This window comes from Bombina bombina, chromosome 6 (assembly GCF_027579735.1).
Source record: "Bombina bombina isolate aBomBom1 chromosome 6, aBomBom1.pri, whole genome shotgun sequence".
Lineage (NCBI taxonomy): Eukaryota > Metazoa > Chordata > Amphibia > Anura > Bombinatoridae > Bombina > Bombina bombina.
This window is the reverse complement of record NC_069504.1, coordinates 1,035,690,702-1,035,705,520: the sequence shown is the minus strand read 5'-3', so window position 1 is coordinate 1,035,705,520 and position 14,819 is coordinate 1,035,690,702. Positions and strand designations below refer to the sequence as shown.

The 14,819-nt window shown below is 39.6% G+C and overlaps 1 protein-coding gene across 2 annotated transcripts in view; it reads left to right on the top strand.

Moving 5' to 3' along the window:
• The window catches only part of UBLCP1 (ubiquitin like domain containing CTD phosphatase 1), a 162,346-nt gene that overhangs the window by 22,388 nt on the left and 125,139 nt on the right, over nucleotides 1-14,819 (top strand). For both annotated transcript variants that reach the window (XM_053718777.1, XM_053718776.1), the window contains exons 5-6: nucleotides 1,920-2,018; nucleotides 13,763-13,800. In XM_053718777.1, coding sequence (XP_053574752.1) covers nucleotides 1,920-2,018; nucleotides 13,763-13,800 — 137 coding nt within the window. The remainder of the gene's footprint in view (nucleotides 1-1,919; nucleotides 2,019-13,762; nucleotides 13,801-14,819) is intronic.

Here is a 14,819-nt window from a genome sequence, read left to right as displayed (position 1 = left end):
ATGGAAACTTAAAATTTAGCTTTTATTTGTTCTATTAAAAATGCCTTTTCACACATTCTTAAAGAAATGTCTTAATAGAGAGGGTTTTAGATCCTATCCCATAAATACAGACTGGCTCAGCTCCGAGCAAGCCCAGAGGGGCCTGAAAAGAATGCCTTAATACCCGTAAAAGCTTAGGAGGTGAAAACATATAAAGTAGGGAAACCCCCACCAATTTCCTGGCTTATAGCTGGAGATGGCGTCATAGGGAGACACAGCAGTTTATTACATCTTTATTCCTTTTGTTGGAGTTATAATGTGCTATGCTGATTTACAGGACTCAATTGAGCGAGGAAGGTTCTATCTTCCTTTTGCTTTACAGTTGTAATCCCTTTTGTAACAATATTTATAGTGTGATTTAATGGGATGTTACAATTGTAAAGTAATATTTTCTTTCTTTCATCTAAAGGGGACTTTTTTTTTTATGGATGTTGCAAAGTTAAAAGCATATATAGGGGTCGATTTATCAAGCTGCGGTGGACAGGGGCACACATACGTGCCCCTGTTTGCTGCAGCTCGCCTCTGGCAAGCTGAATTCCGTAACCAGGATTCAGCATTGCACACGAGCACTATTTTGCGCTCGAGTGCAATCCTGCCCCCTACCCGCACACAGCCAATCATGCGCGGGCAGGAGCTGTCAATCGGATACGATTAGGGAAAGGTGGCGAAAGGTTAGAGAAGCAGCGGTCTGATGACTGCTGCTTATTAAATACGGACTGCAGGTAGGCAAAGGGGTTGATAAATTGACCCCATAATGTAGCCTGTTACATATTTTAGCATGTTTTAATAGTGATCTAAATATATATTTATTTTAGAACTGTGTCAAATATATTGTCGCTTTGGCATGGGGCTGCCATATTTAATAATCTTTGATTACAGTGTAAGACAAAACACGTTAAATGAATTTTCTCACGTGTGTTTATCTATTGAAGGTGGTGTAATATGAATGACACTAAATATGCAGCAGTCATCAAGAAGATGTAGTCATAAACTCCATTACACATAATCAATAAATAGACAATGCAAGAGCAGTTAGTTTGAATTTCACACGTGTACAAGATTTTTTTCTGACTCTCTTTTTATTTTCCTTCCCACTGTATCATGTGACAGCCATCAGCCAATCACAAAATGCATATACGTATATACTGTGAATCTTGCACATGCTCAGTAGGAGCTGGTGCTTCATAAAGTGTGAATTTAAAAAAAGACTGTAGACATTTAGATAATAGATGGGGATGGGAAAGTTGTTTAAAATTGTGTGCTCTATCTGAATCATGAAAGTTTAATTTTGACTTTATTGGTCCTTTTAAAAAAAAAAAAAAAAAATGGGCCATAATAATGTCTGTAATCTGCAAGGTCCAAACAAAAGCAACTCCAATAGTTGTAACGTGAATGATTCTGTCTTTTTATAGTTATTCTTATTCAGATTTGCTTGTTTAGAAATCTGAGAAATGCATAATAAGCTTTTAACAATACTGGCAATAAGGTAATAATAATATGTAAAAATATTTTTAAAAAATCTTTTAAAAGAGAAGTCGAACTATGTTTAAAAAAAAATAAATAACTGTCAAAAAATCAGGGTTCAAAAGCATTTGGCCTTCCTGATGATTAAGTATTTCATGTTAAAGCAGATTTCGTATGTCTTCTGTTTGATGGCTCTATAGAAGTTTAAATACAACTGCCCTTCTTGGTTTCTAATATTGTGAGGACTAATACCATTTCATATTATACAGGTTACCAAAGATGTCAAAATAAAATGTTAATTGCAAGAATGGATGCTACTCCAGTGGATTTATAGTGAATTGCTATAAAAATCTTGATAAAGTATTATTTGGCAACATTATTACCATTTATTACAATTGTTTGCAAATTTCTTTCAGACCATCGGTCATGTGCAGAAACTGGCTTAGAGTTAATGAGGCCGTACTTGCATGAATTTCTCACTTCTGCCTATGAAGACTATGACATTGTAATATGGTGTAAGTACATTGATGCTGTAGCAATCGCTTTTTATGTGTCATTTTAATTCACTTCACAAACACTGCAGTTATGTAGTATATTATGGCTTAATAAATAAACCTAAAAACTAGAGATTAGAGTAAAACACTTTTAATTATATTATGTTGTTTCAAATAAATATCACTTAGAGAAAATATTTTAACAGAAAATTCTGTTTTCTTTCCTAAAATATGGAGAGTCCATGACGTCATTAATTACTAGTGGGAATATCACTCCTGACCAGCAGGAGGTGGCAAAAAGGACCACAGCAAAGCTGTTAAGTGTCACTCCCCTGCCCATAATCCCCAGTCATTCTCTTTGCCTCTGTCAATGGAGGAAGTGAAGTTTTGGTGTCTGAAGAAAATTGGATTTCTTTCACTACAAGCAAGATTTTTTTGGGTCTAGCCGTAGTCCACGTTAATCTCTTCAGTAGGGTAGTGGGGGCTTTAAAGCAGTTAGGAACTTGTGAGGTGGGCCTTGCTGCATTTTCCTAACATTTTGCTGCCCTAGTATAGAAAGCCAGAGTAGGTTTACGGTGTTCTTTCTTTTTTCTACAGGTCTCTGATAGAAATATGTGTCCTGTCACGCCTTGTAAGCTGTCCTCCTGCCGGACGGCCAGATTGCAGGTAAGTGCCTTTTGTCTTCTATGTATGGGAGACTGTGCACTTAATAAGGTTGACTGCAACATTATATGGGACATACGTATCCTTTATAAGGATATTGACAGGCAGGGAGCAGGCACTTATATGCTACTAGAGACCAAGGGTTATTACTTTTATTTGGTTTAAAGTATATACCTTTTCTTTTATTGTGGGTTAGACTAAGCAAGCTATTTGTGCTTATGGTGTCAGACTAGTCTCAAACAAGTTACAGCGGTGTGCTGTACGTTGTGGAGATTCTCCTTAAAACACTGTTGATGATTTATGTGCTTAGAGACTTTTCTCATGAGATGGGCTGTACAATGGGTTTTTTTGAGGATTGTACATGTTAATGACTTATGGTACTGCTCTGTTGAGGTTCGCAGTTTGGGACCATGCTCTTTAGGAGACCATCTTGTGTGTTATGGGGCCACCGGTCTTCCGCCATTACAAATAGCATGGTGGGAAGGACGCTGGAATATTTGCAGTTTGCTTAGACCGTACCTAAGGTTTAAACACCTCAGTCTCTGAGGTGTAGGGACATTTATTTGTCTGTTTACCTAGCTTAGTGCTAGACTTTTCTGCAGAGAAGCCATTTTAGTGTTTTATTTAAAGTGACAGTACATAACATATTTACATATTAAAATAAAAGAATTTTAATTTTATCCTTTATTTTTAATCTAAGGACATGGAAGATCTGTGTTTGCTTTCTCTTGTTAAGTGTAGTCAGTCCACGGGTCATCCATTACTTATGGAATATATCTCTTCCTAACAGGAAGCTGCAAGAGGATCACCCAAGCAGAGCTGCTATATAGCTCCTCCCCTCACATGTCATATTCAGTCATTCTCTTGCAGCCTAACTAAAGATAGGTCGCTGTGAGAGGTCTGTGGTGTTTTTTAACTTAGTTTATTTCTTCAATCAAAAGTTTGTTATTTTAAATGGCACCGGAGTGTGCTGTTTGTTCTCAGGCAGCATTAGAAGAAGAATCTGCCTGCGTTTTCTATGATCTTAGCAGACGTAACTAAGATCCACTGGCTGTTCTCATCTGAGGAGTGAGGTAACTTCAGAAAAGGGGAATAGCATGCAGGGCCCCCCTGCAAACGAGGTATGTGCAGTAAATTATTTTTCTGAGGAATGGAATTGACTGAGAAAATACTGCTGATACCAATGTAATGTAAGTTCAGCCTTAAATGCAGTGATAGCGACTGGTATTAGGCTGATGAGTGTGTGTACACTGAATGTATTTTTCTAAGGAATGGAATTGACTCTGAAAATACTGTTAATACTGAAATAATGTATGAGCCTTAACTGCAGTAAAAGCGACTGGTAGCAGGCTTATTAATAACACTTCATAACTTTTCAAATGTATGTTTAAAACGTTTACTGGCATGTTAATCGTTTTTTGTGAGGTACTTGGTGATAAAACTTATTGGGGCATGATTTTTACCACATGGCCATCTTTGTTTTCTGCATATAAACAGTTATCTTAGCTTCCCCACTGTTGTAATATGAGTGGGAGGGGCCTATTTTAGCGCTTTTTTGCGCAGTAAAAATTCAGTCACAATCTGTCTACTTCATCCTCCATGATCCAGATCGTCTCTAGAGAGCTCAGGGGTCTTCAAAATTCATTTTGAGGGAGGTAATCAGTCACAGCAGACCTGTGACAGTGTGTTTTGACTGTGATAAAAATGTTAATTATTAAATTGTTATCCGTTTTTTGGTATTAAGGGGTTAATCATCCATTTGCTGGTGGGTGCAATCCTTTGCTAACTTAATACATTTACTGTGAAAAATTGGTTGCTATAACTATTTTGGTTCATTGTTATTTCAACTGTGACAGCTTTTTGTGCTTCTTAAAGGCACAGTAGCGTTTTTTATATTGCTTGTAAATTTATTTAGAAAAGTATTTCCAAGCTTGCTAGTCTCATTGCTAGTCTGTTTAAACATGTCTGACACAGATGAATCTCTTTGTTCACTATGTTTAAAGGCCAATGTGGAGCCCAATAGAAATTTGTGTACTAATTGCATTGATGTTACTTTAAATAAAAGTCAATCTTTATGCCGACTAACTCTCCTCACGTGTCAGTACCTTCGCCTCCCGCTCAGGAGGTGCGTGATTTTGTGGCGCCAAGTACATCAGGGAGGCCCTTACAAATCACTTTGCAAGACATGGCTACTGTTATGGCAGAAGTATTATCTAAATTGCCAGAATTAAGAGGCAAGCGCAATAGCTCTGGGTTAAGGACAGAGCGCGCGGATGAGGTGAGAGCCATGTCAGATACTGTGTCACAGTTTGCAGAACATGAAGACGGAGAGCTTCATTCTGTGGGTGACGGATCTGATCCAGGGAGACTGGATTCAGAGATTTCTAATTTTAAATTTAAGCTTGAGAACCTCCGCATATTGCTAGGGGAGGTTTTAGCGGCTCTGAATGATTGTAACACGGTTGCAATTCCAGAAAAATGATGTAGGTTGGATAGATACTATGCGGTACCGGTGTGTACTGACGTGTTTCCTATACCTAAAAGGCTTACAGAAATTATTAGCAAGGAGTGGGATAGACCTGGTGTGCCTTTTTCCCCTCCTCCCATATTTAGGAAAATGTTTCCTATAGACGCCACCACACGAGACTTATAGCAGACGGTCCCTAAGGTGGAGGGAGCAGTTTCTACTTTAACTAAGCGTACCACTATCCCGGTGGAGGATAGTTGTGCCTTTTCAGATCCAATGGATAAGAAATTAGAGGGTTACCTTAAGAAAATGTTTGTTCAATAAGGTTTTATCTTACAGCCCCTTGCATGCATTGCGCCTGTCACTGCTGCGGCGGCATTCTGGTTTGAGTCTCTGGAAGAGGCCATTCGCACAGCTCCATTGGATGAAATTATGAACAAGCTTAAAGCACTTAAGCTAGCTAACGCATTTGTTTCTGATGCCGTCGTACATTTAACCAAACTTACGGCTAAGAACTCCGGATTCGCCATCCAAGCGCGCATAGCGCTATGGCTTAAATCCTGGTCAGCTGACGTGACTTCTAAATCTAAATTGCTTAATATTCCTTTCAAAGGGCAGACCTTATTCGGGCCCGGCTTGAAAGAAATTATAGCTGACATTACGGGAGGTAAGGGCCATGCTCTACCTCAGGACAGGGCCAAATCAAAGGCCAAGCAGTCTAATTTTCGTGCCTTTCGTAACTTCAAGGCAGGAGCAGCATCAACTTCCTCCGCTCCAAAACAGGAAGGATCTGTTGCTCGTTACAGGCAGGGCTGGAAAGTTAACCAGTCCTGGAACAAGGGCAAGCAGGCCAAGAAACCTGGTGGTGCCCGTAAGACAGCATGAAGAGAGGGCCCCCTATCCGGAAACGGATCTAGTGGGGGGCAGACTTTCTCTCTTCGCCCAGGCTTGGGCAAGAGATGTCCAGGATCCCTGGGCGTTGGAGATCATATCTCAGGGATATCTCCTGGACTTCAAAACTTCTCCTCCACGAGGGAGATTTCATCTTTCAAGGTTATCAGCAAACCAAATAAAGAAAGAGGCGTTTCTACGCTGTGTACAAGACCTCTTACTAATGGGGGTGATCCACCCAGTTCCGCGGACGGAACACGGGCAAGGATTCTATTCAAATCTATTTGTGGTTCCCAAGAAAGAGGGAACCTTCAGACCAATCTTGGACTTAAAAATCCTAAACAAATTCCTAAGAGTTCCATCATTCAAAATGGAAACTATTCGAACCATCCTTCCCATGATCCAAGAGGGTCAGTACATGACCACAGTGGACTTAAAGGATGCCTACCTTCACATACCGATTCACAAGGATCATTATCGGTACCTAAGATTTGCTTTCCTAGACAGGCATTACCAGTTTGTAGCTCTTCCCTTCGGATTAGCTACGGCTCCAAGAATCTTTACAAAAGTTCTGGGCTCACTTCTGGCGGTACTAAGACCGCGAGGCATAGCGGTGACTCCGTACCTAGACGACATTCTGATACAAGCGTCAAGTTTTCAAGCTGCCAAGTCTCATACAGAGATAGTTCTGGCATTTCTGAGGTCGCATGGGTGGAAGGTGAACGTGGGTTCCCTTTCTAGGGACTCTTATAGATTCTGTAGAGATGAAAATTTACCTGACAGAGGCCAGGTTATTAAAACTTCTAAATGCTTGCCGTGTCCTTCATTCCATTCCACATCCGTCAGTAGCTCAGTGCATGGAAGTAATCGGCTTAATGGTAGCGGCAATGGACATAGTACCATTTGCGCGCCTGCATCTCAGACCGCTGCAATTGTGCATGCTAAGTCAGTGGAACGGGGATTACTCAGATTTGTCCCCCTTACTAAATCTGGATCAAGAGACCAGAGATTCTCTTCTATGGTGGCTTTCTTGGCCACATCTGTCCAAGGGGATGACCTTTCGCAGGCCAGATTGGACGATTGTAACAACAGACGCCAGCCTTCTAGGCTGGGGCGCAGTCTGGAACTCCCTGAAGGCTCAGGGATTATGGACTCAGGAGGAGAAACTCCTCCCAATAAATATTCTGGAATTAAGAGCAATATTCAATGCTCTCCTAGCTTGGCCTCAGTTAGCAACTCTGAGGTTCATCAGATTTCAGTCGGACAACATCACGACTGTGGCTTACATCAACCATCAAGGGGGATCCAGAAGTTCCCTAGCGATGTTGGAAGTCTCAAAGATAATTCGCTGGGCAGAGTCTCACTCTTGCCACCTGTCAGCAATTTACATCCCAGGCGTGGAGAACTGGGAAGCGGATTTTCTAAGTCGCCAGACTTTTCATCCGGGGGAGTGGGAACTTCATCCGGAGGTCTTTGCTCAACTGATTCATCGTTGGGGCAAACCAGATCTGGATCTCATGGCGTCTCGCCAGAACGACAAGCTTCCTTGTTACAGATCCAGGTCCAGGGACCCGGGAGCGGTGCTGATAGATGCTCTGACAGCCCCTTGGGTCTTCAACATGGCTTATGTGTTTCCACCATTTCCGATGCTTCCTCGTTTGATTGCCAAGATCAAACAGGAGAGAGCTTCGGTGATTCTGATAGCGCCTGCGTGGCCACGCAGGACCTGGTATGCAGACCTAGTGGACATGTCGTCCTGTCCACCGTGGTCTCTGCCTCTGAGACAGGACCTTCTAATTCAGGGTCCTTTCAACCATCCAAATCTAATTTCTCTGAGGCTGACTGCATGGAGATTGAACGCTTGATTCTATCAAAGCGTGGCTTCTCGGAGTCGGTTATTGACACCTTAATACAGGCTAGGAAGCCTGTTACCAGAAAAATTTACCATAAGATATGGCGTAAATATTTATATTGGTGCGAATCCAAGTGTTACTCATGGAGTAAGGTTAGGATTCCTAGGATATTGTCCTTTCTACAAGAGGGTTTAGAAAAGGGCTTATCTGCTAGTTCGTTAAAGGGACAGATTTCTGCTCTGTCTATTCTTCTACACAAACGTCTGGCTGAAGTTCCAGACGTTCAGGCTTTTTGTCAGGCTTTAGCTAGGATTAAGCCTGTGTTTAAGACTGTTGCTCCGCCGTGGAGCTTAAACTTAGTTCTTAACGTTCTTCAAGGCGTTCCATTTGAACCCCTTCATTCCATTGATATCAAGCTGTTATCCTGGCAGGTTCTGTTTTTGATGGCTATTTCCTCGGCTCGAAGAGTCTCTGAGTTATCTGCCTTACATTGTGATTCTCCTTATCTGATTTTTCATTCAGACAAGGTAGTTCTGCGTACTAAACCTGGGTTCTTACCTAAGGTAGTTACTAACAGGAATATCAATCAAGAGATTGTTGTTCCATCACTGTGTCCTAACCCTTCTTCAAAGAAGGAACGACTTTTGCATAATCTGGACGTAGTCCGTGCCCTGAAGTTCTATTTGTAGGCAACTAAAGATTTTCGTCAAACTTCTTCCCTGTTTGTCGTTTACTCTGGACAGAGAAGAGGTCAAAAGGCTTCGGCTACCTCTCTCTCTTTTTGGCTTCGTAGCATAATACGTTTAGCCTATTAGACTGCTGGACAGCAGCCTCCTGAAAGGATTACAGCTCATTCTACTAGAGCTGTGGCTTCCACCTGGGCCTTTAAAAATGAGGCCTCTGTTGAACAGATTTGCAAGGCTGCAACTTGGTCTTCACTTCACACTTTTTCAAAATTTTACAAATTTGACACTTTTGCTTCTTCGGAGGCTATTTTTGGGAGAAAGGTACTTCAGGCAGTGGTTCCTTCTGTTTAATGTTCCTGCCTTGTCCCTCCCTTCATCCGTGTACTTTAGCTTTGGTATTGGTATTCCATAAGTAATGGATGACCCGTGGACTGACTACACTTAACAAGAGAAAACATAATTTATGCTTACCTGATAAATTTGTTTCTCTTGTAGTGTAGTCAGTCCACGGCCCGCCCTGTCTTTAAGGCAGATCTAAATTTTAATTAAACTCCAGTCACCACTGCACCCTATGGTTTCTCCTTTCTCGTCTGGTTTTGGTCGAATGACTGAATATGACATGTGAGGGGAGGAGCTATATAGCAGCTCTGCTTGGGTGATCCTCTTGCAGCTTCCTGTTAGGAAGAGATTAGGGCTGCAACTAACGATTATTTTCATAATCGATTAATCTGCCGATTATTTTTTCGATTAATCGACTAATCGGATAAAAAGAGAATCAATAATAATTTTCTATGTTTTAAATAAAATTCACATAATGAGTGTTATAAATATAAACTTCAAACTAAAACTTTACATTAACACAACTGTTTCTTAAATTTTTAATCAGCAGAGCACAGTTTTATAATTAAACAAAACAAAACCACAAACTGTTTGAAAAGAGGTAGAACTAGAAAGAGTTAGACTATCACTGCTAATAACATTCTGTTATTCACTCTTTCAGAAACTTTGCATTGAAATGCAAAAATCTCAACATGTCCACATGCATCTGGCTAACGCTGGTTCTCTGTTTGCAGCTATATTTCCTGCAGCAGAGAAAAGGCTGTTGAGATGTATAAGTAGGGTTTTGACAAATTTCACAAAAGTGGGATATTTATCTTTGTTAGCTCTTCACCATCAATGCTAAGTGTTTTCTACCTTGGCAAGGGGCCTCTCAATAAAGTAACCCTTGACTTCATTCTAACATAAAAATATCTTGAATATCTATATGCAATGGTAAATAACCAGCTATAAGGTTTTGGGGAAATATCTAGTCTAGTATATATACTTATAAAGGTTGAATCTGGTACATATTATCACAATGTATTAAAAATATAAAAAAACAATAAAAACCAAAATCAAAAGCGCTAAGGACTGTATATCAATAACAGGACAAAGCCTTACAAATATATTTATACAGTACATATCAGCAATAGCAATCAATACGCTAATTATTGTGCAAACAGATAACAGTGCACATCAATTTAAATAACTCCCATCAATCTAGGGGCAAGGTGTAAACAACAAGCTTGGCACTATATCATGAAAAGCATAGTTCCAGATCACCAGATTTAATATAAACAATCCAACTGATGACTATTTATATCTGGGTTGCACATAAGCCAGGGGTAGTTGTAAACGTATACTGTCCTGAAAAAGTGAAAAGTAGACGTCTGTAGACGTCCTTTAGGCTAAGGACCTAACCATAAAACACAATACCATATGCAGGAGTTCATTGGAGTGAAGCAGCTGGTGTTGTGCACAGACCAACTAATTGCAAACCAACTAATAGATTATGAGATTCGTTGACAACTATTTTCATAATCGATTATTATCGATTATGACGATTAGTTGTTGCAGCTCTAGAAGAGATATATTCCATAAGTAATGACTGACTACACTACAAGAGAAACAAATTTATCAGGTAAGCATAAATTATGTTTTTTTATGTTTGTTATGTATTGAGGCTCAAATTGTTCAATTCTGTGTTGCTTGCTTAATTAGAACTTTCTCAGGTAGAGAGAGATTTTTGCCGCTGAACCCAATGTCTCTCGGGATGATGCTGTTCAGGCAATTCCACAGCCTTCTCCTTATACGTCCCAAGCCTCAATGGTGTCACATGCAGTGCCCTGCGGTTCCTCTCAATATCCTGGAGGAGTTTATTTGCTGGCAGAAATTGTTGTACAGGTATCTTCTGTGGTATCTAAGGCATTATCTGTTTTTTTTCTATGTTAAAGACAAAAAGCAAGAGGAAACTTAGAGATTCAGATAGTAAGGGTGCTGTTCCATCTGCTGCTACACAGGTGGTCCTCCATAAGTCTGATGAGGAGGATACGTCGGTAGCTTCTGAGGGTGGATCCTCAGATTTGGACAGGATAATTCGTTCTGATGATGATGAAGTATCCTTCAGATTTGATCTTGAACACCTTTTGTATTGTTAAAGGAGGTTTTGGCTACTTTGGACGACTACAATACTCTTGTCGTTGTCAACCCTGGGAAGTATAGTAAATCTTATAAATTCTATGATGTTCCTTCCTCCATGAACCTGTTTCTAGACCGTGCAATGGAGATGATTAACAGGAATGGGAGAAACCAGGGATTTTTCTCCCCGTATCCCCCATTTTTAAAAAGATGTTTCCTGTCACTGACTCTATTAAAGATAGAGTGCACGTGCCTTAAGTAGAAGAAGCCTTTTCTGCTCTGGCTAAGAGAACTATAATCCCTATAGAGGATAGCTGCTCTTTTACGAATCCCAGGGACAAGAAGCTGGAGGCTTATTTGATGAAGACGTATGTTAAATTCAAGATCTTCAATGGCAACCTACAGTTTGTATTGCCACTGTTTCAAGTGTGGCATCTTATTGGTGCACACCTTGTCTTATTCAATTTTGATAGAGACTCCTTTGGAGGAGTTCCAAGACAGAATTCAGGCTCTCAGGCTTGCCAATTCCTTTTTTCTGATGCTTCCATGCAAGTTTAATCTGGGTGCTGCTTGAATAGTATAGTGGCTAAGTAACCGAGAGGATCAATTCCCTATACTGGTAGGGCAAAAATATTTAAGAGCCAAGATATCTAGCTTTACTCTCCTAGCCTGTAGGGTGTTGTGGCTAAGATCTTGGTCAGCGGGTGTTACCTCTAAGTCCAAGCTTCTGACGCTTCCTTATAAGGGTTTGACCTTGTTTAGACCTGGTCTGCCAGAAGTGATTTCTGATATTTCTGGTGGAAAAGGGTCTTTTCTACCACAAAACAAGTAGAATAGACTTAAAGGTTGTCTAAGTTCCTTTTCAAAGGAAAGTATTCCTCTTCCAAGCAGGAACAGTCCAAGTCTTCTTGGTAACCCAATCAGTCTTGGAACAGAGGTAAGTAATTTAAGAAATCTGCAGCTGAGTCTAAATTATCATGTTGTTTTTAACCTGATTAAGGGTTAGATATGGAAACGAGATGTCCCATATCCTTGGGGTAGTATCTTAAGGTTTTAAATAGAATTCTAGACTTTCCCTCCCATAGGCAGATTTATCCTTTCCAACCCTTTCTTTTCTGCAGTCCAGGTAAAAAGAGAGGCATTCTTGAACTGTGTTCAGGACCTTCCTCCCTGGGAGTGATAGTCCCAGTTCCAGTAAGGGAATAGGGCTAGGATTCTATTCGACTAGTTTTCTGAGTACCGTCCTTCAAAATGGAATCCATTTGTTCCATTCTTCCTTTTGTAGGAGGCTCTGTTCATGACGAACATTGACCTGAAGAAAGCTTCTGCTACTTCTCTTTCTCTCTGGTTGAGAAGTATAATTCGTTTTGCTTATGAGACTGCTGGTCAGCAGCCTCCTGAGAGAATTACAGCTCACTCCACGAGGGCTGTCTCCTCTTCTTGGGCTTTCAAAAATGAAGCTTCTGTGGAACAGCTTTTCAAGGCTGCAACTTGGTCCTCTCTGCATACTTTTTCCAAATTTTATAAATTTGATACTTTTGTCGAGGCCGAGGCCTCTTTTGGGAGAAAGGTTCTTCAAGCGGTGGTGCCTTCTGTTTAGTTCTGCCTGTCTTGTTGTCCCTCCCTAGTCATCTATGTCCTCTAGCTTGGGTATTGGTTACCACTAGTAATTGATGACGTTGTAGACTCTCCATATCTTAGGAAAGAAAACAAAATGTATGCTTACCTGATAAATGTATTTCTTTCCGGATATGGAGAGTCCACGACCCCACCCTTAATTTTGAAGACAGATATTTTTTTGACTAAACCTCAGGCACCTCTACACCTTTGTGTTATTCCTTTTTTCCATTTCCCTTTGGTCGAATGACTGGGGATTATGGGTAGGGAAGTGACACTTAACAGTTTTGCTGGGGTGCTCTTTGCCTACTCCTGCTGGCCAGGAGTGATATTCCCACTAGTAATTGATGACGTTGTGGACTCTCCATATCCAGAAATAAATACATTTATCAGGTAAGCATAAATTTTGTTTTTTGCAAATGTTAAAGGGACATAAAAGTTAAAATGAAAATCCTCTAATGTGCTTTCTGTTATGGCTGTGTTGCTTGCATATAACTACATGTTAAATTAGTTCAAGGGCAGCTATAGACTACTGGGACCTTGCTGAACACATCTTGTGAGCCAATGACAAGAGGTATATGGTTCTAGCCACCAATATCCAGCCACTTCCCAGTAGCACATTGCTGCTCTTGAGCTGACTTTAACAATGTGTTTAACCCCTTGGCAGGGGACATACAGTTTTATGCAATGGACAGTGCTTTAATAAAATATACTATCATTTTTTTTTAACCCCTTAACAGCCATTGGCTCCCATTTTCACACTAAGGATTTAAATTATGTGACATATGGGTACGTCTGTGTAAGTAAGGGGTTAAATATGTTTGTGTGCTAAAAACAAAATATATTTTCATGCTTTTGTGGCATAGCATTGTCATCAATAGGTCTGTGAGTAAACTTTTCCACAGACTAGTTGCACAAATATATGCGTTCCTGTTGGTTTTAAAATAAAAACAAAAATTTTCCTTCAAAAACTTAACGTTTAATTGAATTTATGTGGTTTTCATTTTATGTACGTTTAGCTAACGCATAGCTATTTTGTTTTTCGCATTCAATTTAATTAAGCATTATCACCTTCTGTATTGTACTATACTTTTCTTTTTAATTAATAAATTATCTCATTGTAATTTTTAGCGGCTACCAGTATGAAGTGGATTGAAGCCAAAATGAAAGTAAGTTTATGTAGAGCTACAGCAGTCAAACAGGGACTTGATTTGAAAATGACTCTTGCACAGTAAAAGTGCATTTTATGTTTATTTAGGCTGAGAGGTAGAATTAACTTCTATGAGTACAAGGAGAAAATGCAGCACTCGTGGGACACCAACTTTAAGTTAAAAGACAAAACTTTATTCCATTAGTATAAAATCACAGGTAGGATCAGGGAATTAACCCCTTATGCGTTTCGTGCTCCGCCTGAGCACTTAGTCATAGGGATATTTGCTTAAACCGGACATAGCCTATTTAAAGGCACAGTGTCCAATCAAGCAATGTTTCAGAAAGATTTAAAAAACAATGATATAAAAACATGTTGACATTGAACATGATCATCTTACAATATGAATACGTGAATTAGCCAAACATCAGTGAATGTTAAATGTAAAAATAAACAGTTTTAAATCACATCAAAATTCCGTAGTATTATATACAACACACTGCTTCAAAAGAACATCAGAAACATAGATATTGTAACAATGACGTTAATGAGCTAGAGACACCCTATGTATAGAAAAGCTTTTACCCAATACATTTGAACTTTTAACTAACCTAGTACATTTGTGCTACGTGGGAACTGAATTTATTACCATATTATTTAATAAAATACCAGAAAAGATCATCATAGCAGTGTGTTACATATCACTGAACATGGTTAGTGATGATGTATAAGGCATATGTCTTGGGATAAATCGATAACCAAATAGCATGGTATGACATGATAAAACTGAAAATAGATGTTAGTCTATGAATAGACTCATATCCCACTCCTTATTTAAACCTTCAGGGGTAACCGTTCTTAATTTATATATCCAATACATTTCTTGTTTGAGTAACATTTTATTTCTGTTTCCCCCTCTGGTCGGTGGATAAATTTTATCAATGACTTTAACTGTCATATTAAATTTATTTGTCATGTGCATGCTAAAATGGTGCCGTGCAATTGCTGAATTTTTATTATACATTTTAGTGTCATATA